The sequence below is a fragment of the Eptesicus fuscus genome, chromosome 24 (genome assembly GCF_027574615.1).
Source record: "Eptesicus fuscus isolate TK198812 chromosome 24, DD_ASM_mEF_20220401, whole genome shotgun sequence".
Taxonomy (NCBI): domain Eukaryota; kingdom Metazoa; phylum Chordata; class Mammalia; order Chiroptera; family Vespertilionidae; genus Eptesicus; species Eptesicus fuscus.
In genome coordinates, this window is record NC_072496.1 from 1,732,857 (window position 1) to 1,755,000 (window position 22,144).

The 22,144-nt window shown below is 58.8% G+C and overlaps 1 protein-coding gene across 4 annotated transcripts in view; it reads right to left on the reverse strand.

The window, feature by feature from the left end:
• The window catches only part of NEK7 (NIMA related kinase 7), a 42,375-nt gene that overhangs the window by 15,763 nt on the left and 4,468 nt on the right, over positions 1-22,144 (reverse strand). For 2 of the 4 annotated variants that reach the window (XM_054713068.1, XM_054713071.1), the window contains exons 2-5: positions 11,241-11,325; positions 5,141-5,281; positions 4,469-4,531; positions 1,840-1,950 (exon numbers count right to left, since the gene is read on the reverse strand). In XM_054713068.1, the coding sequence (XP_054569043.1) occupies positions 1,840-1,950; positions 4,469-4,531; positions 5,141-5,281; positions 11,241-11,297 (372 nt within the window). In that variant the 5' untranslated portion in view covers positions 11,298-11,325. The remainder of the gene's footprint in view (positions 1-1,839; positions 1,951-4,468; positions 4,532-5,140; positions 5,282-11,240; positions 11,326-22,144) is intronic. The other 2 variants (XM_054713069.1, XM_054713070.1) reach the window with 2 other exon arrangements.

The window sequence follows — 22,144 nt, forward strand, 5'->3', positions numbered from 1 at the left end:
CTGAGCCTGCGGGCGAGCTGAGTGCTGGGCGGGAAGTCCCGGAACCCGGGAATCAGATAAGCTCTCGGTGAGTCCCTCACCACGGGACTCCGGATGGCATCCTGACAGCGAGATCGCCTTCCTTCCTGCAGGCGAACGGGTTCAGAGAGCAACTCAGAGCCGTCGGCACCTCGCGGACAGGGCTCTGACCCCAGGAGAGAGTGCCGAGCCGGGAGGGCCGGCGCTGACCTCTCACCCCAGAGCAGGGGGTAGCTACGCCAGGTCTGCCCACGCCTCGCCCGGGACCCCAGGCGGCTCTGGAATGGAACGCAAGTCACAGGCTGTCCGATCTCCAGAGGGTCCTGGGACCCGGCTCCGAGCGCCAGTCAAGGGGACACGAAGCTGTGCATCCGCCAGACCCGTCAGAGGCAGAGCGGAGACTCCTCTTCCCGAAGGGCCAGGCCCCCTTTCCCCCCCACCCCCCCGAGAGTCCGGGGCAGGCTGACGGTCCCGCGTACGAAGCCCCCGGCGCTGCCTCTGACCCTCCTCCCCGGGACCCCTGGGTGGATCCCTGCTGGGCCCGGATCACCGACATGGATGTTCGCCCAGACCTCGGCCAGACCCCAGGTAACAGCTGAGCCTCCGCAGCCCGACCGGAAACCCACCTCTTCTCTCCAACCAACACCCACAGCAGCCGCCGGGGCAGACCTGCAGGGACCACGTGCCCCCTCCGGCCCTCCAGGCGGCTGCACAGCCTCGGCCACGTCGGCGCCACGTGGCCAGGGCTTACTTAGCAAACGGAGCACTTCCCACGTCTGTCCCTGCTGCCACCTCAGGGCCAACCAGGGACACGCCCACACGCGCCTCTCGCCCATCAGTCACAGGAGGCGCCGGCTTCCATCAGCGCCTCCGACGGCCGGGACCCGGGCCGCCCCCGCCCGCCCGCCAGAAAGATTCCCACCCCTGCCCCCGTGACCTCTGCCGAGACCTCCGTGCAGCACTGCCTCCTGCCGTCAGCAGCTCAGAATAAATAGCCTTCTTTTCTCAGCTGGTCGTTCTCATTCACTTAACACTGAGCACGTGGCCAGCCACACGCGGACAGGACGTCCCAGCCTCCCTTGCAGCTAGACGTGTTCACGCCTGAACTCGGGCCCCCGGGACGGCGCTGAAAGGACGCAGCCAGCGAGCGCCCTGGCCCTTCAGGCGGGGGTGACGTCAGCTCTGGACAGGCCTGGCTCTGGGCACCGGAGAGCTCAGAGCTGCCACGTCAGCCCGAGTTTTATGTAACAGAGAAGCACACGCAACCAGGAGAACATATCAGTGGCCGCACTCAGGCAACACGTGCTTTCGGCGGGGGGAGGGAGGACCTGCGCTAAGCTCTTGATCAACACCAATCTACTGTGACGTGGGGGTTTCTACGGCTCGTAGCTGAACTTCGACCCAAGCCATACGCCTGCTGGAAAGGAAGTGAAGTCACTGCTAAGGGGCCGGATCGGGTCTGAGGCGCAGGGTCTGAACGCAGAGCACATGCTCCTCTCCGGTGAGTCACCCGGGATGCTCGGGCTGCTAGACAGCCCCTCTGCCCCGGCGGCTGAGGGCAGGGACCGGGGACGCGGTGGCCCTCAGAGCAGCCAGCCGCAGGCTCCAGCTCCAGTCCCAGCGACACGGCTCTGCGTGTTCCCAGGCGGGCCTCGGAGCGTGCACGCACCAACTGCCGGCGTGACCTTCACCGGGTGAGCCAGGTCAGCCACAGCCATGACCGCGGGCAGGCCATGCACTCCACAGGCACCCAGGTGAGTGTAAGGCACCTGACACACCTGTGTGTCCACCCGACAGCCGAGCAGCAAGGACAAACCTCACCTTTATCATCCTGGATAGGTCGCCAGCATCGGCTAATTCCAAAACGATGTTGAGCTCGTTATCTTCAATGAAGGACGCGTAATATTTAATCACGTTTGGATGGTTGAGTTGCTGTGGAGAAAAAACAGACAAGGAAACGTTTTCTTCTTATAAATTCCCAATAGTTTCATAGCTTAAGAATACATTTAGCTACTGCATTTCATCTTTAAGTCACAGAAACTTCACATGACAGTGTATTTTTCTTTAATCTTGTGAATTTTAAAGGTAGTGTAATAATTCAAAGTAAAACTGGGTATACGTTAATTTTATTTTAATATTCTTTATTAGGAATAATAGAGTATACTAGGCACTGAAAGTTTTAAAAAGTATATTCTGTCCAATAATCTATCCATGCCTACAAAGGAATGACATGATGGACTCATCAGCTGCTAAAAATTATTTCCTTCAAACTGAGATCTGCCATGTCAGGGCGCTCAATGGTAATCACCTTCTTCTTTTTACTCCTACTTTGAAGTTCGGGCTGACCCTAGCGTAGCTACGTCCAGTGGTTAAAAGACAGAACAAACAAACAAACAAAAATGTTAACAACTGTCATCTGTTATATTGCACTTAAATACTGCCTTTCTCTATTTCCTAGTTGGAAATGAGGGGGAAGCTAGTCCTACCCAACGTTCCAGTTAAATTATTTCACAAGGATTCCCAAAGGTAACTAGACTCTTCAACACACTGAGATTCGAACGCAGAGAGTTCTTCGAAATTACAGTGGCCTGAGGTGCCCTAACAATCCTTTTACTTGTGAGTGTGATGTTGCAGTCAGTCGCTCATCTGCATATGCAGCTGTGAGTGTAACAATGCAGTAAGTCGCTCATCTGCATATACAGCTGTGAGTGTAATGTTGCAGTAAGTCGCTCATCTGCATATGCAGCTGTGAGTGTAACAATGCAGTAAGTCGCTCATCTGCATATACAGCTGTGAGTGTAACGTTGCAGTAAGTCGCTCATCTGCATATGCAGCTGTGAGTGTAATGTTGTAGTAAGTCGCTCATCTGCATATGCAGCTGTGAGTGTAATGTTGTAGTAAGTCGCTCATCTGCATATGCAGCTGTGAGTGTAATGTTGTAGTAAGTCGCTCATCTGCATATACAGCTGTGAGTGTAATGTAGTAAGTCGCTCATCTGCATATACAGCTGTGAGTGTAATGTTGCAGTAAGTCGCTCATCTGCATATGCAGCTGTGAGTGTAATGTTGTAGTAAGTCGCTCATCTGCATATGCAGCTGTGAGTGTAATGTTGCAGTAAGTCGCTCATCTGCATATGCAGCTGTGAGTGTAATGTAGTAAGTCGCTCATCTGCATATACAGCTGTGAGTGTAATGTTGTAGTAAGTGGCTCATCTGCATATACAGCTGTGAGTGTAAAGTTGTAGTAAGTCGCTCATCTGCATATACAGCTGTGAGTGTAATGTTGTAGTAAGTCGCTCATCTGCATATACAGCTGTGAGTGTAATGTTGTAGTAAGTCGCTCATCTGCATATACAGCTGTGAGTGTAATGTTGTAGTAAGTCGCTCATCTGCATATGCAGCTGTGAGTGTAATGTTGTAGTAAGTCGCTCATCTGCATATGCAGCTGTGAGTGTAATGTTGTAGTAAGTCGCTCATCTGCATATACAGCTGTGAGTGTAATGTTGTAGTAAGTCGCTCATCTGCATATACAGCTGTGAGTGTAACGGTGCAGTAAGTCGCTCATCTGCATATGCAGCTGTGAGTGTAATGTTGTAGTAAGTCGCTCATCTGCATATACAGCTGTGAGTGTAATGTTGCAGTAAGTCGCTCATCTGCATATACAGCTGTGAGTGTAATGTTGTAGTAAGTCGCTCATCTGCATATACAGCTGTGAGTGTAACGGTGCAGTAAGTCGCTCATCTGCATATGCAGCTGTGAGTGTAATGTTGTAGTAAGTCGCTCATCTGCATATACAGCTGTGAGTGTAACGGTGCAGTAAGTCGCTCATCTGCATATGCAGCTGTGAGTGTAATGTTGTAGTAAGTCGCTCATCTGCATATACAGCTGTGAGTGTAACGGTGCAGTAAGTCGCTCATCTGCATATGCAGCTGTGAGTGTAATGTTGTAGTAAGTCGCTCATCTGCATATGCAGCTGTGAGTGTAATGTTGCAGTAAGTCGCTCATCTGCATATGCAGCTGTGAGTGTAATGTAGTAAGTCGCTCATCTGCATATACAGCTGTGAGTGTAATGTTGTAGTAAGTGGCTCATCTGCATATACAGCTGTGAGTGTAATGTTGTAGTAAGTCGCTCATCTGCATATACAGCTGTGAGTGTAATGTTGTAGTAAGTCGCTCATCTGCATATGCAGCTGTGAGTGTAATGTTGTAGTAAGTCGCTCATCTGCATATGCAGCTGTGAGTGTAATGCTGTAGTAAGTCGCTCATCTGCATATGCAGCTGTGAGTGTAACGTTGTAGTAAGTCGCTCATCTGCATATGCAGCTGTGAGTGTAACGTTGTAGTAAGTCGCTCATCTGCATATACAGCTGTGAGTGTGACGGTGCAGGAAGCTGCTCCTCAGCATAGGCAGCTGTGCCCCCCACAGGCGGCAGCTGGCGGCCGCTCACCCACCTTGAGCAGGTCTATTTCTTTGATGCAGTCAGCACGGGCTTTGGCGTCCATTAAGTCAAATATCTAAAAGCAGAGTCCGGAATTAGGTAAATTAGCCACCTGTTCGAGCTGCCTGCCACGCCCATTCCTTAGGACTTTTCTATGCATAACTGCACACACACTGAGCATGTGCCTTTCCCATCACCCTGTGGGGCTGCGGAATCGGTAGGGATGTTACTTGACGTCAGCCCTGGAGCCTCTGTGTCCCCTCCACAGGCCGCCAGCACTAAACACACACATTACTAAGACTTGGAAAAGAGCGTCGGCTCCTATCCTAGTCAATGGCTTAGGAGAGACACACGGATGGCCGGGGCCCCTCCCACTTCGTTCAGGTCACGGAAAGGGACGAGGTGCCGTCGTGCGTGGGAGAGTGACTTCCCTTTTCTCCGTGTGTCTGACGCCCACCCTGTCGCCCCAGGGAGGTGTCAACGCCAGGACTTCAGAACGGGACGGAAGGAAGGGACACGCAGCCAAGGGAAGAACAGGACGGCAGGGCCGTGAGGACAAACCTCAGGGAGACACTGCCCTGCGGCCTCGAGCCCACAGCCCGTCCGCTGGTAACGCAGGGAGGCCTCCGTGTGAGTGACAGGCAGCGAGGCCCGAGCCCCGCCCGCCCCGGACGGAGCCGCCTACCTGCACCTTCTTCAGAGCCACCGGGACGCCGTCCAGCAGGCAGGCCGCCCGGTACACCTCGCTGAACTGCCCGCGGCCGATCTTCTTCTCGATCCGGAAGTTGGCCAGAGTGTTGTAGCCCATATCCGGCCGCAAGGCCTTCTGGAAGCGAAAGATCAGAGGTTTTCAGCCCTTGGCGCATCCGCCACCGGCTGCTGTCACACCGGCGGTGCGCCTGTGCGCTGAGACACCGCTCATCCCGGGCCAGGAGGGAGCCGCACAGACCCGCACCTACGTCGTCCCGGTGTCCCGCCAGGTCGGCGTCACAAGCCCTCCCACGCACGGTCCCTGCGCGCCTCCCTCCACTGAGCAAGGCCCGCACTGTGGCCGGCCCTGCGACCCTCCGAGAGAATCCAGTTTCCATCTCCGGTCCCGATGAGCAAACAGACCCGGGCGCAGACACGCATGTTAGAAAGGAGAATGAGCCCTAACTGGTTTGGCTCAGTGGATAGAGCATCTGCCTGTGGACTCAAGGGTCCCGGGTTCGATTCCAGTCAACGGCATGTAGGGGGCGTGCAGGAGGCAGCTGATCGATGTTTCTCTGTCATCGATGTTTCTAACTCTCTATCCCTCTCCCTTCCTCTCTGTAAAAATCAATAAAATATTAAAAAAAGAAAAAGAAAAAAGAAACGAGACTTAGCACGCACACCGTGACGAGGAGGCTGAGATCCCGCACCACGTCCCCGGGACAGCGTGGCGCCCGTGTCATGAGCCAACTCACAAGGTGCCGCTTCTCGGACGGCTCCGTGGCCGTCGGCAGCTTTTCCAGCTTCCTGACTTTAAACAGAAGCGTTGTTTCAGAGCGGGGGCTTTGTTAATGCCTGTGCTTTCTAAGGAACGCGGGGACTTCCAACGCGTCTGCAGCATCGAGAACCAGGCTCCTGCCTCCTCCCCGGGGACGGGCCCGCGGCCTGCGGGGCGACCTGGCCGTCAGCAGGTGCAGCGTCGCCGTCAGCACCCCCGCCGGCGGGTGACTGGCAGGCGTTAGCGTGAGCGGCCGAGGCCTGTGACAGCCGCCCGCTGGGCCGGGCTCACTAATGTGCTCTGGCATGCAGGCCTGTAATCACGCATTTACATATGCAATGACCTACATTTGCATGTCAGATCGCACACTGTCTGGGCTTATTAAGCCGGCGCCTCCCGCACGGGCGGGCGGCCGGCGTGCAGCGAGGCCGGAGGGCGGCGCGCCTGGCAGCTGAGGGACGGCTGCCACCCAGGATTAGGCTGAGCGGCCGGAGCCTTAGACACTTCATTACACGTCATCTGCTGAGCAGGCCGCGTGAGAACCGCACGGCCCCCTGGCGGCGCCCCCCCACGCCCCCTTCCCAGGGCGGGGGCTAAGTGACAGCCGTCTCCTCGCCGTCCTCACCGCGCGGACGGGGCGGACACAGGGACCCGCGTCTCCAGCCCATCGCCCTGCCTCTGGTAACACGGCTCGTTAGAAGGCTCCTCCCGGTGACCCCGCATCCGGCCGTGAACCCCAGGCCGTCCCCGGCGCCCACGTCTGGGCGGCTTGCCCACTGCAGGCAGCGCTGTCCGTCCTCAAAGGAAGAGCCGGTGCCGCCGGGAGGCCACGCAAGGGAGTTATTTTTAGCAAAGCGTGGTCTCTCCTTTGAATGGTGTCCCGTTCCTCCGTTGTTTGTTTAGCCCTGAAGTTATCCCGGGAATAAAACAGCCCCATGGAGTCCCCGCCGCCGAGACCAGGCCCGGCTCTGGAATGGGGGCCGGAGCCCAGTTCTGGGCCCAGGACCCTCTGAGCTGCTCCCCACTTCTGTGAGCGGGAGGCCTCCCGGGCTGAGTGAGTGGGTGGGAAGGCAAGCGCCCAGGACGGAGCCAGGCACGGCGCCGGCTCAGCACCCGACGGCTGTGCCCTCCCCACGGCGCCGCGGGACCCCCCTCCCGCCCTCGTGCGGTGCCCGTCTCCTCCAGGTCCCCTGGCTGCCACCTCAGCCTTCCCTCGGGCCTTCTCCGGGGCCCCGAAGGCGGTGCCTCACCTGTCCCTCCGCCTCCCCGTGCCCACAGCCCGGACCAGGAGGCCCAAGGACCCGGACCTGGGCTCTGCCTCCAGCGGGGAGACCCCACTTCCCTGCGGACCCGCTCCCGACTCGGGGACGCAGACGGCCCCCTGGTGGGCGGCTGGGGCGATGCAGGCACCGAACCATGGTCATTCCCCAAAGGCCTCTCAGGCTCCTGGGGGAGGGCGAGCATCCCACAGAGAGCCCCGTGGACGGGAGTGGGCGCCTGGCCGGAGCAGGCCGAGGAGCTGAGGTCCCAGGCACCCGGGAGGACACGCTTGCTCCTGAGACAGGCTGGTCCGCACACAGCTCTCCTCACTCACCGCACGGAGACCGCGCCCCACGGCGCCTCTCCACGCGCTCCTCTTCGGAGGAAGTCCCCAAACCTAACCAGCGCGCAGGGGTCACGCGGCCGATAAGCTGTTTTCCATGTGATTTCATTTCTTGGGGCCTGAGACCCCAAGTCCCCACCTCAGGGGCGTAACTGGAACTGATTGGGAGCATTTCTGTCCCGCTTTGGGGTAAATTATCGTGTCTAATCTCAGGAGATGGGCATCTCTGTACGAGCCGGTTATGTCAGAAAAGCATCCTGAGATCTCAGACACGAGACAACCGGTCCAAGTGCGCCAGACGAGGAGAAACCAGCCCCGAGCGGAGGAAGCCGCGTGTCCGCGTCCTCGGAGCGCATCTGCTCACGGGTGGGATCGACGGGCACCTGGCGGTCCGCTCGCCGCCCCCCGCCGCCTCCCAGAACAACGCCGGTCGCCAGGACTCCGTTAATTAATTTGCTCACAACTGGAAGCGAAGACGCGCGCTGAGCAATGGGTAATGCGGGGCAACGCGGCGATGATGGCTCTCGGGGGAAATCGGGCTCCCCGGGGAGAGCATCGTGTCCCCGGGCCTCCCGGGGGGACTGTTATCAGTGATCGAAGACACAGCCCGCACTCGCTATGCTTAGCATCGCTAATGGGGCTTCATGGCTGCTGCCGGCGTCTCTGCCTGATTTTCTTACCGCCACTTACGCAGACTGACAAACCGCTTCCTGTGTGGTAATGTTAACGTGGCCGCGTTGTAACAGAATTTACAACAAACGCCTTTCCCTCTTACGTCATAAAACTCATCTGTGACCTTGAAGGAGACGTTACTCACCTCCAAGCGACACCAGTCAGGATGTACCGTGACAACATGACACAGCTCTGCCGTGTTTTCCACAGACCGCACTGTGAGCCAAGAGAGCACAGCCGCACACGTGCACACGCCGCCACGGGTGCCAACCAAGTCTCTCTAATGGTGCTCCTTCCCGTTGGAAAAATCATCTCCCTGAAATCTCCTGGAATATTCCAAAAGTAACCTGTTCCCACATACGTGTTGGCGAGGTACACCCGTGGGGACACGCGCCATTGATCATCACAACTGGCTTCTATCAAACAGAGGCTATCTGCCGCCTAAGAAAAATGAGGGCCCGAACCCAGCAATCACCTAGTTACACTCAGAGGCCGCTGGTGGCCGTGTCCCTTCGTCATCACCAGCGCCCCCACCCGCAGCGAGGCCTCCTTCCCCTCCGGCCCTCACGGAACCAGTAACTCTGACCGCCCGGCCCCGCGGACATGCCTGTTCCTTCATGACAGGACTCGGGGCTCCCACGAGCACCACGGGCTTGGAAACCCGGTAACATTACACCTGGCGAGACAGAGCCTCTCAGAGACGCACAGAGACAGAGACGGGGGGGGGGGTAGGGGTTCCACACACACATACATGTGCGAAAACAGGAAAGGGACAACGGTCACATACAGAGCATCCACCATTACTCTGCAGACTTAGAACTCTGCAGGAGGGTGAGTGGATTTCAGTTGGGTATTGATGATTTCAGGTTGGGGTTGGTATTGTAGATGGGGGTTGGTATTGTAGATGGGGGTTGGTATTGTAGACTGGGGTTGGTATTGTAGACTGGGGTTGGTATGGTAGACTGGGGTTGGTATGGTAGACTGGGGTTGGTATGGTAGATTGGGGTTGGTATTGTAGATTGGGGTTGGTATTGTAGATTGGGAGTTGGTATTGTAGATTGGGAGTTGGTATTGTAGACTGGGGTTGGTATTGTAGACTGGGGTTGGTATTGTAGACGGGGGTTGGTATTGTAGACTGGGGTTGGTATTGTAGACGGGGGTTGGTATGGTAGATTGGGGTTGGTATTGTAGACTGGGGTTGGTATTGTAGACTGGGGTTGGTATTGTAGGTTGGGGTTGGTATTGTAGATTGGGGTTGGTATTGTAGATTGGGAGTTGGTATTGTAGATGGGGGTTGGTATTGTAGATGGGGGTTGGTATTGTAGATTGGGGTTGGTATTGTAGATGGGGGTTGGTATGGTAGATGGGGGTTGGTATGGTAGATTGGGGTTGGTATGGTAGATTGGGGTTGGTATTGTAGACTGGAGTTGGTATGGTAGATTGGGGTTGGTATGGTAGATTGGGGTTGGTATTGTAGATTGGGGTTGGTATTGTAGACTGGGGTTGGTATTGTAGACTGGGGGTTGGTATTGTAGACGGGGGTTGGTATTGTAGACGGGGGTTGGTATGGTAGGTTGGGGTTGGTATGGTAGATTGGGGTTGGTATTGTAGATTGGGGTTGGTATTGTAGATGGGGGTTGGTATTGTAGACGGGGGTTGGTATTGTAGACGGGGGTTGGTATTGTAGACGGGGGTTGGTATTGTAGACGGGGGTTGGTATTGTAGACGGGGGTTGGTATTGTACATTGGGGGTTGGTATTGTAGACGGGGGTTGGTATTGTAGACGGGGGTTGGTATTGTAGACGGGGGTTGGTATTGTAGACGGGGGTTGGTATTGTAGACGGGGGTTGGTATTGTAGACGGGGGTTGGTATTGTAGACGGGGGTTGGTATTGTAGACGGGGGTTGGTATTGTAGACGGGGGTTGGTATTGTAGACGGGGGTTGGTATTGTAGATGGGGGTTGGTATTGTAGACGGGGGTTGGTATTGTAGATGGGGGTTGGTATTGTACATTGGGGGTTGGTATTGTAGACGGGGGTTGGTATTGTAGACGGGGGTTGGTATTGTAGACGGGGGTTGGTATTGTAGACGGGGGTTGGTATTGTAGACGGGGGTTGGTATTGTAGACGGGGGTTGGTATTGTAGACGGGGGTTGGTATTGTAGACGGGGGTTGGTATTGTAGATGGGGGTTGGTATTGTAGATGGGGGTTGGTATTGTAGATGGGGGTTGGTATTGTAGGTGGGGGTTGGTATTGTAGACGGGGGTTGGTATTGTAGATGGGGGATGGTATTGTAGATTGGGGGTTGGTATTGTAGACGGGGGTTGGTATTGTAGATGGGGGTTGGTATTGTAGATGGGGGTTGGTATTGTAGACGGGGGTTGGTATTGTAGATGGGGGTTGGTATTGTAGACGGGGGTTGGTATTGTAGATGGGGGTTGGTATTGTAGATGGGGGTTGGTATTATAGATTGGGGTTTGGTATTGTAGGTTGTGAGTTGGTATTGTAGGTTGTGAGTTGGTATTGTAGGTTGGGAGCCCCTGTCCATGCAGCCCCTGTCCACGCAGCCCGTCCACGCGGCCCCTGTCCACGCAGCCCCTGTCCACGCGGCCCCTGTCCACGCGAGGTCGGGCCTCCGCGGAAGAGATCAGGAACACGCCCACAGGACACGACACGCAGGCGCAGAAACCCAGGAGGGACACGGAGAATGTGCCGTCAGCTTCCGAGAAGAGAGGTGACCGTGGAAAGTGGGGGCTCTCCCCGGGGCAGAGCGGGTTTGATGCGCTCTGAAGGCCGGGCAGGTCTCAGGAGCCCGAGAGGATGGAGGCGCACCGGGACCCACGCCGCCGAGGCTGGGAGACCGTTAAAAACCAACGCCCCGACCTTTGTCCACGTCTGTTCATGAGAACTACGTACTCGACATGAAAATATACACAGTGTGACCACACCGGCCGTTCCCGTTAGCGACGGGCGGCCTCCGTCCCCAAGGAGCTGCCAGCGCCATCTGAAGTGCAGAGGGGTGAGCGCCGGGAGCCGCCTTACCTGAGGCTGGAACTGGGGGGCAGGGGGCCCCTGCGGGCCTTGGGACTGCTCCTCCATCGTCCGCAGGAAGAGGACCGTCAGGGCTCTGCAAGGCAAAGACGAGATGTCAGGGGCGTCGCCACGCACCACGCTCATCACCAACCACCGGGCGGCCCAACGCGTCCGAGGGGCCAGGAGGCCCGGCCGCGGGCTCAGGGCTGGAGCGTCCACCTGTGAACCAGGAGGTCAGGGTTCGATTCCCGGTCAGGGCACAGGCCCGGGGTGCAGGCTCCATCCCCAGGTGGGGGGCGTGCAGGAGGCAGCTGATCCGTGATTCTCTCTCATCATTGGTGTTTCTATCTCTCTCTCCCTCCCCCTTCCTCTCTGAAATCAATAAAAATATATATATATTTTTAAATGGAACCCATTAAGAAGCCACTCTCTCACACCTGCCAGTTGCCCAGCACAAGTTCTGTCACCCCACACCGAGCGTCGCCGTCCCCTCACAACAAAAATTAGTGATAAAGGCATAAAGCTTACAATCTTTTAAATTCGACTTCTGAGCTTAGAGTAAACGGGACTTGGCTAACAAGGGGCATGGATACGTTCTATTCGTTTCGAAGCGCTGCCTGCTCTCCCGCACACAGTGAGGATTCCATTCCGCTGTCCGGTTTCTCTGTAGCCGATTCTCGGCACGATGTGCGACCTTAAACATGACCCCACGCACAGACCGGTCTGCAGAGAGATTTGGGGTGAACCGTTTGCCAAGTTTTCCTTCTCTGGATGTTTTAGAACCCTGAAGAGCGACGCACACTCGCTTAGCTCCATGTTATGGAGCCGTTTCCTTTTCTTTAAATGGAGTTGCCCTTCCATCAGGATCTCGAGCTATAAGTAGCATCTACAGAGTCCGTGAGGAAGTGCTAACAAGTCCCATTTCACTGATCAGAACAGCCACAGCTGACGAATGACAGGGCAGAGCATGGGCCGCGGTAACCCGGCACCGCCGTTCTCGCCCAAAAGGAAGTCCCAGCTTTTGCCTCCGTGTGCGTCCGACACCTCGACACTGAAGAGGGCGCCGCGGCGATTTCAGGGCGATGGGACTTGGCAGCGTCTACACCCTCAAATCCAGAGCTAAGTGCTTTTCTTGGCCCAAGCTCCCCCCTCGGCAGGACTCCTTCTGACCTCACCGGGTCTCTGTTCCGCACTGAGTCACCCAGCGTTCCCGTCATCAAACAAGACAAAGGCCGCTGCGCAGAGGCCGGCATCAATAGTTCATTCACACGTTTCCGAGTCGCTATGAGTCAGGCCCGCGGCTGAGATAACCATCGGCTCCGCGAAGTGGTGACTGATGTTGGGAGGCGGCGCTGCCAGTGAAGACCAGGAAGCTCATCGAGCGCCCAGCTCGGTTCCAAGTGCCTTTCTCCCCCCCACACCCCCCCCCCCCCAGGAGCCGGGCTCCGTGGGAAGTGACTGCCGAGCGGGCCTGGGCTGGGAGGGCACCGAGCCGGAACCCCCGACACCCAAGGGTGTGTCCAGGGCCTGCTGAAAGGCCAGGGCAGCCGGCACGCTGTGCTGCCACCTCGGACAATCTAGAGGAACACCGAAACCCACCGACTCCCACAACACCCGGAGGCAGACAGATACGCACCAGTACACAGCGGACGCGGGGGGCTGTTCTTACAAGATAATGTCACCTTATAAAGAAAGGAGGGTGGGTTTAAAAATCACTATTTGCCAGTCTTCAAGGAAATGACTGATTCAGGCAAGAATCACCGTGGAGGGTAAACTAGCGGGGAAAGTTATTTACGGCGTCCCAAAGCATCTCCCCCCCACACACATTCTTAACCAATTCCGAAGGGAGACGGTGATCTTACAGCGAGAACTTGGCAGCCCTCCGAGCCACAAGATCAAGTTAGAGAGACACCGGGGCCTCTAAGCAGGAAGCACCTGGTCACAAACACGAGGCTGTTCCTGCCGAACAGCAAAGCCTGAAGCTCACAGGAGACACGGATGAACTAAGCTGTGTGGACGCCCCTGCCTGTCGCCCACCCTCCACCTGAAGTTCACCGCCAAGGCTGCAGTTTGGGCAATGACAGACAAAGCCCCGTAAACATGGACACGAGTCCTGGCCTCCCCTGAGTAGATGGCAAGGAACGGGGCTGCGGAAGAACTCGATTCCACCCGTGAAGGACGCGTGGAAAGCAGGTCCTTACGTGGCCCAACAAGAAATAGGATGGAAGTAGCTCGGATCATCCCGGACCCCCACCCCTCCCCTGAGGCCTCTCACAGCTCCTCACTCTCTCTCACTCTCACTGCTCGGCCGAGGTTACCCCAAAAGACTGCATGTCACTTCTGCTCCTGGACTTGTAATCGCGGGAGGAGGGGGAAGGGAGAGCTGGCATTCCCAGTGACTATCACGGGAAACTGAGAAAGGTAATGAACCCTCCCGTCTGTAGGAAGGCAGACATCACCTGCCCTGACCACGCAGTGAACAAGAGCGGGTCTAAAATAAAGAGCGCACTGCTCGCGGGAAGAAGGTGAATGCCACGCTGTCACTGGAAAACGAAGCCCATCATAAGGGAGAGGAGGGGGGAGAGACCGACCGGCTGCCTCCTGCCAGCCCCCTACCAGGGATGGAACCTGCGACCAGGCCTGTGCCCTGACTGGGCATCTCCCCGAGATGGCAGCCTTCCGGTGAGGGGACCGTACCGACCGGCCGCCCGCAGGGCCCAGAGTGCTTGCTTCTCTTCCCGTCTCCCGGCCTGGCCGAGCCCTCCTGGCCCGGGGGTTCAGCAGCCCCGCTGAGCCTCAGTGGGAACGGGGGAAGACCTGGAAGCCCCGAGCGCCTGCTGGCTGCGCACACAGCCCCAAAATCACCCCTCCCCGCAGTGAGCGCCCACACGGTGTGGGTGGGCGAGCTGGTCTGTGACTGACAGGGGTCCCGGGCAGGGATGCCCAGCGGCCCTGTCCACCCTCCCTGCGCACACAGCCGCACGTCTCCCTCCTCCTGACACCCCCAGCAGCCAGCCTGGCTGCGATGAGGACGGACGCCCCGGGCCGGAGCGAACGTGGGCCCGGGGCTGAGGCCGCGGAGTTACTTCTGGTTCGGAGACGGCCTGGCCGCGCACCTCTGACCGCAGGTCCAGCCAAACGGCGTCAGCGGCGGGCCCGGCGTGAATGGCTGCAGTGGCCGGTCCGCACAGGAACCGCCAGCTCAGCGCTCCCCGGACCCCGTCTATTCCAGCCTTTGCCCAACAAAGGGCTCCCCGATTCCGGGGCTCTGAGCCACAGTTTATGTCTCCAACCCACCTGACCGGTCAGTGCTCCGCTGGGAACTGACCCTGAAGGTGACCTTCAGGGCTCTGGTCAGGATCAAGTCCAAATTCCCGGGCCTGGAATTCACGCCACAGAAATGCACGGATTCCTTCCTGGAAGAGGGCAGCCCGGGAGGCGGGGAGGAACAGCGAAGGGCCTGGCATTGGAGCGCTCACCGGCGTGGGGAGTGTCCGGAGCCACGGCCAGGAGCGGCCACAGCCGGCCAGGAGCGGCCACAGCCGGCCAGGAGCGGCCACAGCCGGCCAGGAGCGGCCACAGCCGGCCAGGAGCGGCCACAGCCAGCCAGGAGCGGCCACAGCCGGCCAGGAGCGGCCACAGCCGGCCAGGAGCGGCCACAGCCGGCCACGAGCGGCTCTAGTCTCAGGCCGGTCCCCGCGCTGCAGCGGCTGCTCAGGCCGGAGCCGCATTCACAGACCACGGGGCAGGACAGGAGTGACTCACAGCCTCATGGCCGCCTCTTTCTGCCAGACCGGCCCATTTCTGAGCGTGAGACAGCCCAGTTCCCCGGCCCGGTGCTTCCCTGGGCCGGCACAGACCCCCTGGCCCGGGCGTGCCCTCCTGTGCCCCCCGCAGCCCGCACCACGCGCGGGGCCCCAGGCCTTTTCCTGGGCTGCAGTGCACCACAGACCGACCCGGCCCTGAGGACAGAGGCTGCAGAGTCCGACCGCCCGGCCCATCAGCAAGGCCTCCGCTCTGCCTCACGGGCACCGGGAGGGACCTGATTATCAGCTGGGCTTCACCTCAGGGAGCTTTAAAGTCACCGGCGGAGGGGGTTGATGACAAATATGTGATACCTTAATCAATAAAGTAATTAAAAAAAAATAAAAGTAAAAAAAAATAAAGTCACCGGGGGCCGGGCAGCAAGAACACCAACCGGAACGCTAACCTCAAGGCTTAATTCATGACCATAACCTTGGGCAGTAATGAGAGCAGGCACACTCTCAAGCCAACCTCTCTCTCTCTCTCCACACACACACCCCGTCCACTGAGCAGCAGGGGCTAAAGAGACTACGTATTTAATATATGATTAACCTTCAACGAGAGAAACATCCGAGAGCCCCTCCTGCTGACAGCTGACCGCAGGCCACGCCCGGCTCTAACGCCCTGGGATTTAGCGTCCGTCAACCGCGTTCATGGCAGCCAGCTGCTCAGAGGCGTGTCTGCCGCTCGGCTAGCCTTTCCCGCTGCCGAGCTGCTCGTTCCTTGGCTCTCTCATTCCCATCAAACAGGAAAGCCTGAGCAACGCCTACCCACACTTAGTTTGCGAATGTCAAGCACATAAAGGCATTTCAAAATTACACTTTACCGGGTTTTTTTTTTTTTGTATTAGAACAAAACCCAATGTCCTAAGAACGGCTTTTCATCGTTTAAGGAGGTTTGACGAGGCCTCGGCTTCGGTTCAAGCACTGACCCCCTCGGGCCACTGTACAGGGGCGGGCCGGTTTGCTTTGTGCGGCCGAGCGTTAAAACGTGGGCTAGTCCACCCTCTACGTGCACTTTCCCAGCAGCCGTTTCTTCTGTAGGAAAGCGGAGCGTCTGGATCAGAACTTGGTTTGCTTCGTGGGTAATCTCATCAAGGTCCCGGAGGAGATTCTCACGGACAAATCATTTAGGGCAGTGGTGGGCAAACTGCGGCTCGAGAGCCACATGCGGCTCTCTGGCCCCTTGAGTGTTTAGCAAAGGCCAGCTTAGGAGGACCCTAATTAAGTTCATAACAATGTACCTACCTATATAGTTTACGTTTAAAAAATGTGGCTCTCAAAAATTTCAGCCGAAACGGGTTTGGCTCAGCGGATAGAGCGTTGGCCTGCGGACTGAAGGGTCCCAGGTTCGATTAGGCGGCTGGTCGATGTTTCTCTCTCATCGATGTTTCTAGCTCTCTATCCCTCTCCCTTCCTCTCTGTAAAAAATCAATAAAAAAAAAGAAATTTCAATCGTCGTCCTGTTGACATTTGGCTGTTGACTGATGAGTTTGCCGACCCCTGATTTAGGGGGAAGCAGTGGAACACGAGCAGAGGACACAAGTCTTAACCCGCTTTACCCAGAATTCTCCTAACGACCGACAGCGCCGCGCCCCGGGCCCTCACCCAGCAAACGCAGGACCGACTGCAGTCCCCGACGTCCTCCAGGCCCACAAGTCCACTCGCTCCCGCTTCCTCGGAAATGAGTCCGCGGGGAAGCCCGCTGCCCAAATTCAGGGTTCGCTGGCATGCGGGCGCCCAGAGCAGCTCCGGCTGGGAGGTGGCCGCGCCGTTGCCATAGTGACGACCCGGCGCGAGCCCGGCGCTAACCAGGACCAAGCCCTCCCGGACCCCTGGACAGCCGGGAAGGAGCGCCCCCTGCAAGCGGCCCAGGACCGGTTACCGGGGACCCACACCCAGGAGCACCGGGCTGGGTCTGCTCGGAGCGACCCCCGTCTGCCCTGACCGCACAGAAGCACAGCTGACGCTTGGGGTGCTGTGTCCCGAACGCGTTAGAGATGCTGCGATGCCGATTCCCGTCCATCTTATTCATCTCACCCGCGCAGCACGGGGCCACCGCGTTTGAAGTTAACGGGGGACTGGGCGGCACAGGGACACGCTCCGTGTCCTCACACGCCTCCCGTCACCGGGCCCACAGGCCTCTCCCTCCCCCCGAGAAACGCATCGCCCGGTGGCGGTGGGGGCCCCGTTCCCCAGGCCTTTCGCACCACCTCTCCCCTCTGCACGCCCCCACGGAAACCCTGAGTGGCAAGCCCATTACTTATTCACACTTTTATTTTTAGTCAGTGACTCCGTGGACGTCACCTTGGTTAAGAAACCTGGAGGTGTGCTCTTCAAAGAAAAAAATAACGTCCCTTACGGGAACGACTCCATCTGGGCTCTCGCCGTGGCTTCAGTTCAATAAGCAGAGCCACACGCCACGTGACGTCTTCCTAAAGGATGATGATGATCAGAAGGTATTTCAGGGTCCGAATTATCGGGGGCGGGGGGTATGCCAAAGGGGGGCAGAGTGTTAAATAACAAGACAAATGAATCCTGGCCCCGACCCCGTCACTCCTTCTGGGCGCCGTCCCCCTCCCGCCTGGCGAGCGAGGGCAGCCTGCCCTCCTCCAGCGAAGGGCAAACGAGAGCGCCCCTCAGTCCGCTCCCACCACGGTCCCCCGGGAGCTGCAGGGGCATCCGGACCCATCACTTCAGTGAACGGCATGTGAGCAGCGTCCCAAGGCCCTTAAGTATCAGTTAAAACTGCAAACTGCACGCTCAATGTTAAACTACAGGCCCGAATGGAAAGCGGGGTGGGGGTGGGGGCTGCAGGTTTCCCAGTGCCCATGACTTCCAGGGTTTCCAAGTTCCATGTTTCCATGAACTCTTCCAGCAAAATGCCAGCGACCGGCTCCACACACATCTCACGTCTGTCCGGTCTCCTCAGCACTCCCGGCGGGGAGGGGGCGTCACTCCAGATTACAGATGAGGCGACGTAAGAGGCACGTTTGCACAAGGAGACGATCCGAGAGCTCGGGTTTCGGAAGTCCGTAGATCAGTATTAAGTCCAGCCTATTGGTATGTGCACACACATGCACACACATGCACACACATGCCAAACCCTGCGTGACTGCACCCCTTCCAGGAAACGGGCGATTCCTGGAACGGGGTGGAATGATTCTAGGAAATGCAGAGGCCTGCGTGTGCACAAACCAACCCCATCCCGCCCTGGAGGCCGCAGGCCAGACCCTGGGACGTGGGTGCAGCTCGGAGCTGCCCACATCCTGCGGAGGTCAGGGCAGCCTCAAACCCGACGGCGTGCAGGACCCTTCGTCCTCCCCAGGGTGCGCCTCCGGCCGGGAGCCTGACCCCGCTTCGCTCAGGAACAGCTGACCCCTCCCGGCCTAAGTCTCAGGCAGAGCGGCAGCTGGCTGACAGGGAACGGCCTCCGCGGCCCTCTCCCAGCCCCCGCCTTCGCCACGGCACCTCTTCCAGGGCTTCTAAAGGGCGCCCGTGGGGTGCGTGTTCCCTGACCCTTAACCTGCAAGCACGTTCCACGCTCATCACACGTGAGCGGTCCTTTGGCCGTGCGTGCCGTGTGGTGGCCACGGCCTGTCTGTTCTCTGCGGGCCCCGAGTCACTGCGCCACGCTCCCGGGATTCTGTGACACCGAGAGGCACAGAGCCCCGCTGCCCTGGGCGAAGGACCCCCCAGCGACTCGCTTTGCCGACGCCTGGTGAAGGGCTGCGTGCAGCTGCCACTCCTAACCCAGCGCCGACGTGAGATGAGCCGAGCGAGCCGCGAGCCCGCTAGAAAGAGCCCGTCTCAGAGGAGATACTTCACCTGCTTTCCTCGCCACACAAAGCGCAGCTTGTGCTCCACGATCAGTGAGCATTCTGCTGACTCTCGTGCTCGAGTTCCGTTCAACGGCCAGTCCTCGCCTCCTGCACGCACCCGCCTCCTGCACACACACCCGCCTCCTGCACACACACACCTGCCTCCTGCGCACGCCTGCCTCCTGCACACACACACCTGCCTCCTGCGCACGCCTGCCTCCTGCACATACACACCTGCCTCCTGCGCACGCCTGCCTCCTGCACACACACACCTGCCTCCTGCGCACGCCTGCCTCCTGCACACACACACCTGCCTCCTGCACTCACACACCTGCCTCCTGCACACACACACCCGCCTCCTGCACACACACACCTGCCTCCTGCACACACCTGCCTCCTGCACACACACACCTGCCTCCTGCACACACACACCCGCCTCCTGCGCACACACACCTGCCTCCTGCACACACACCTGCCTCCTGCACACACCCGCCTCCTGCACACACACACCTGCCTCCTGCACACACCCGCCTCCTGCACACACACACCTGCCTCCTGCGCACACACACCCGCCTCCTGCACACACACACACCTGCCTCCTGCACACACTTGCCTCCTGCACACACCTGCCTCCTGACACTGGGGCTTTATGAACCAGGGGCTCCAGAACCACCCACCACTCCCTCCACGAGGTCCACACCTCAGAGCCCCTCTGCACCCCTTTCCCAGGGCATGGCACTGCCACCAGTCACCCGGAGGGTTCCCAGGTCACAGCCTCACCTCCACAAAGTCCCCATCTGTTAGTCTACCTCCCGACCCTCTCTCTGCTTATCCCAGGCCCCCGTGATTCGAACTGTCAGCTGCTCTTCCTGACTCTGGTCGCTCAGTTCCTCCTCTGTGCTCTCCCCATAGCCACCTATCTGACATGGAAACCTGACAGACGCTCCCGCTGAAACCCTTCCCGAGGAGACGGCCTCCTCTCAGCCTCACTCCTCACGGACCCTGAGAACCCCTCCTCCGGCCCCAGTGACCACGCACACTTCCCCCCAACGCAGACCTTCCGCCACGTCTCACTGGGCTGCAGGCACGGCCACGGCCACCCGGGGAGCCAGTTCGGACAAGAAGGGCCGCGAGGAAACAGCGATGCTCGGGGCGTGATTCACACCCTCCAGAGCTCAGGTTCCGGGAAGAACGCGGAGACAGTACAACCGGGCCGAGGCGATGGAGCTGGAGGCTGCAGAGGCCAAAGCCGGCCGTCGGTGCACCCCGCGCAACTGAGCCGCGCCTTCGAGGACGCAGACGATCGTCATCGAGGGAAGGGCCGAAGGGCAGAAAACAGGCGTTAAAACGCATAAAGATGAGCCGGGGAAGCAGAAAGGGAACAGTGACCCAGAAATGGAAAGGGGTCGGCTGTGAGTAAGCAGAGGGGAGCACAAGGGAATGGCCTGGAAAGGCGGTCAGGGTCAGGGTCAGGCCCCGGGCGGCCAGGCAGCATGGCACCTCCCACGTCCTGCAATTCATAAAAACCAAGCTCTTGCTGGAAGCACAAAGCGAGATTTTCGCAGACTGTTTACTACCTACCAACCCCAGGTTTCCTTCTTCAACCTGTGACCTGGGGGACGGGGAAAGTGGGGCGCACACAGGACAGGTGGGCACAGAGGAACGCAGAGGGTGGGATCTCACGGCTGCGGGAAGCCTCCCGCCCCCAAACGCTCCACGTCCTGCGTCCAGGCTTGCCTGCCTCCCGAGTTCACAGAAAGCCGACCTTGACGTGAAACTAGCCTGAACCCCGACACTGGGCCGCCAGCTGGCTCTCACGGAAGAAAACGGCCTCCGTGGCTCAGTGCGGCCATGAGCACCCAACGCACGAACGAAACAGCTGCATCAGGGGCCCCCGTGGGAGGCCGGGGTCCCAGCCTTCCCCACCAACACCGGGGCCACCTGCCGCCGGGCTGCGCTCTCCCCACGGGCCACGCCCTCCCAGGCCAGACGCTCGCCTCTCGGACCCGGTCCCGGGACCAGCCCAGCTCCCTGGGACTCAGACCTGGGGTTGGCGTGGAAAAGACATCACGGGGAGCCTGGACTTCACCCAGGACTCGCAGACCTTCTCTCCCTAGTGCCTGTTCTTCGTCACCCTATTTAAGGTGGGCCTCGGAAGGGCATCAACAAACGCCCCATCAATGAGAGGCGAGCAAGTGAGCCCTGGCATCGGAAGCGGCCGGGCAGCTCCCTGGCACCGGGCGCCGGCTGGCATGCGAAGGCCCGTCTGGTCCCTGACAGGAGGCGGCTGGAGGGGCCGAGGGCCGCGCTGTTATCAGCGGAAAGAAGGCGGTCATGGAAAAAGGAACCTGTTACTCATCGTGACGTTCCTGAACGCCGTCCACACGCCAGAGGCAGGACGGAAAGCTGGGTGCAGCCGGCCCCGAGCCAGAGCTGCCGGCAGACCTGGGGGTGGGACTGCACCGCCCGGGGGCACGGCAAGTGGGGAGCCTGCACCCCCAGCTGAGAGACACGGCAGAGACGCCCCAAAGGAGAGAGCAGCACCCACTGCGTGGACCCCCGGGCTGGGATGGACACACTGCGTGGACCCCCGGGCTGGGATGGACACACTGCGTGGACCCCCGGGCTGGGATGGACACACTGCGTGGACACTCGGGTGCACTGTGCGGAGTGGGATCCCCGTCTGCTGTTCCTCAGTGTTGCTGGTGAAACAGCTGTACTCCTGCATCCCACTGGTTCTGACTGCGTGACAGCGCGATTTAAAGAGCACGTGCCCAGCGGCATGGATCTGAGCTGAGGCCTGAACCACACGGAGCTGCGAGCGCTCTCCTGGCCAGACATCGTGGCAGCAGCAGGACGGACTCTACAGACCAATCAATCAATCAATCCATCGCTTTCCAATGAGATACTAGTGTCTCCCTTTAAAAGGCCGAGTGGCATCCCCCAGGGCAGCGCCTGCAGCACAACCACCTGTGCCACTTACGGTAAAGCAGGCCCCACCGCAGACGGTCGCTCCCGGGCCTGCACATAAAACCACTGAGCATGTTCCCAACACGCCCACCTGTCAAACCCCGATGTGACAGCTCTCTGGGTGTTCAGAGCCGGGCCCACAGCACCCACTTCCTGGGCCACGGCAGTCAAGGTTCGGGTCTGGGGCCCCCAAAATAGCTGCCCCTTCCCTGCGGGGGCTGTGTCCAGGGCCTGGCTGTGCGTCCGGCTGGCGGCTCCGGATCACAGAACGCACAGCTCCAACTCCCTGCCAACCATCAAACAGCATGTCATCACCGTC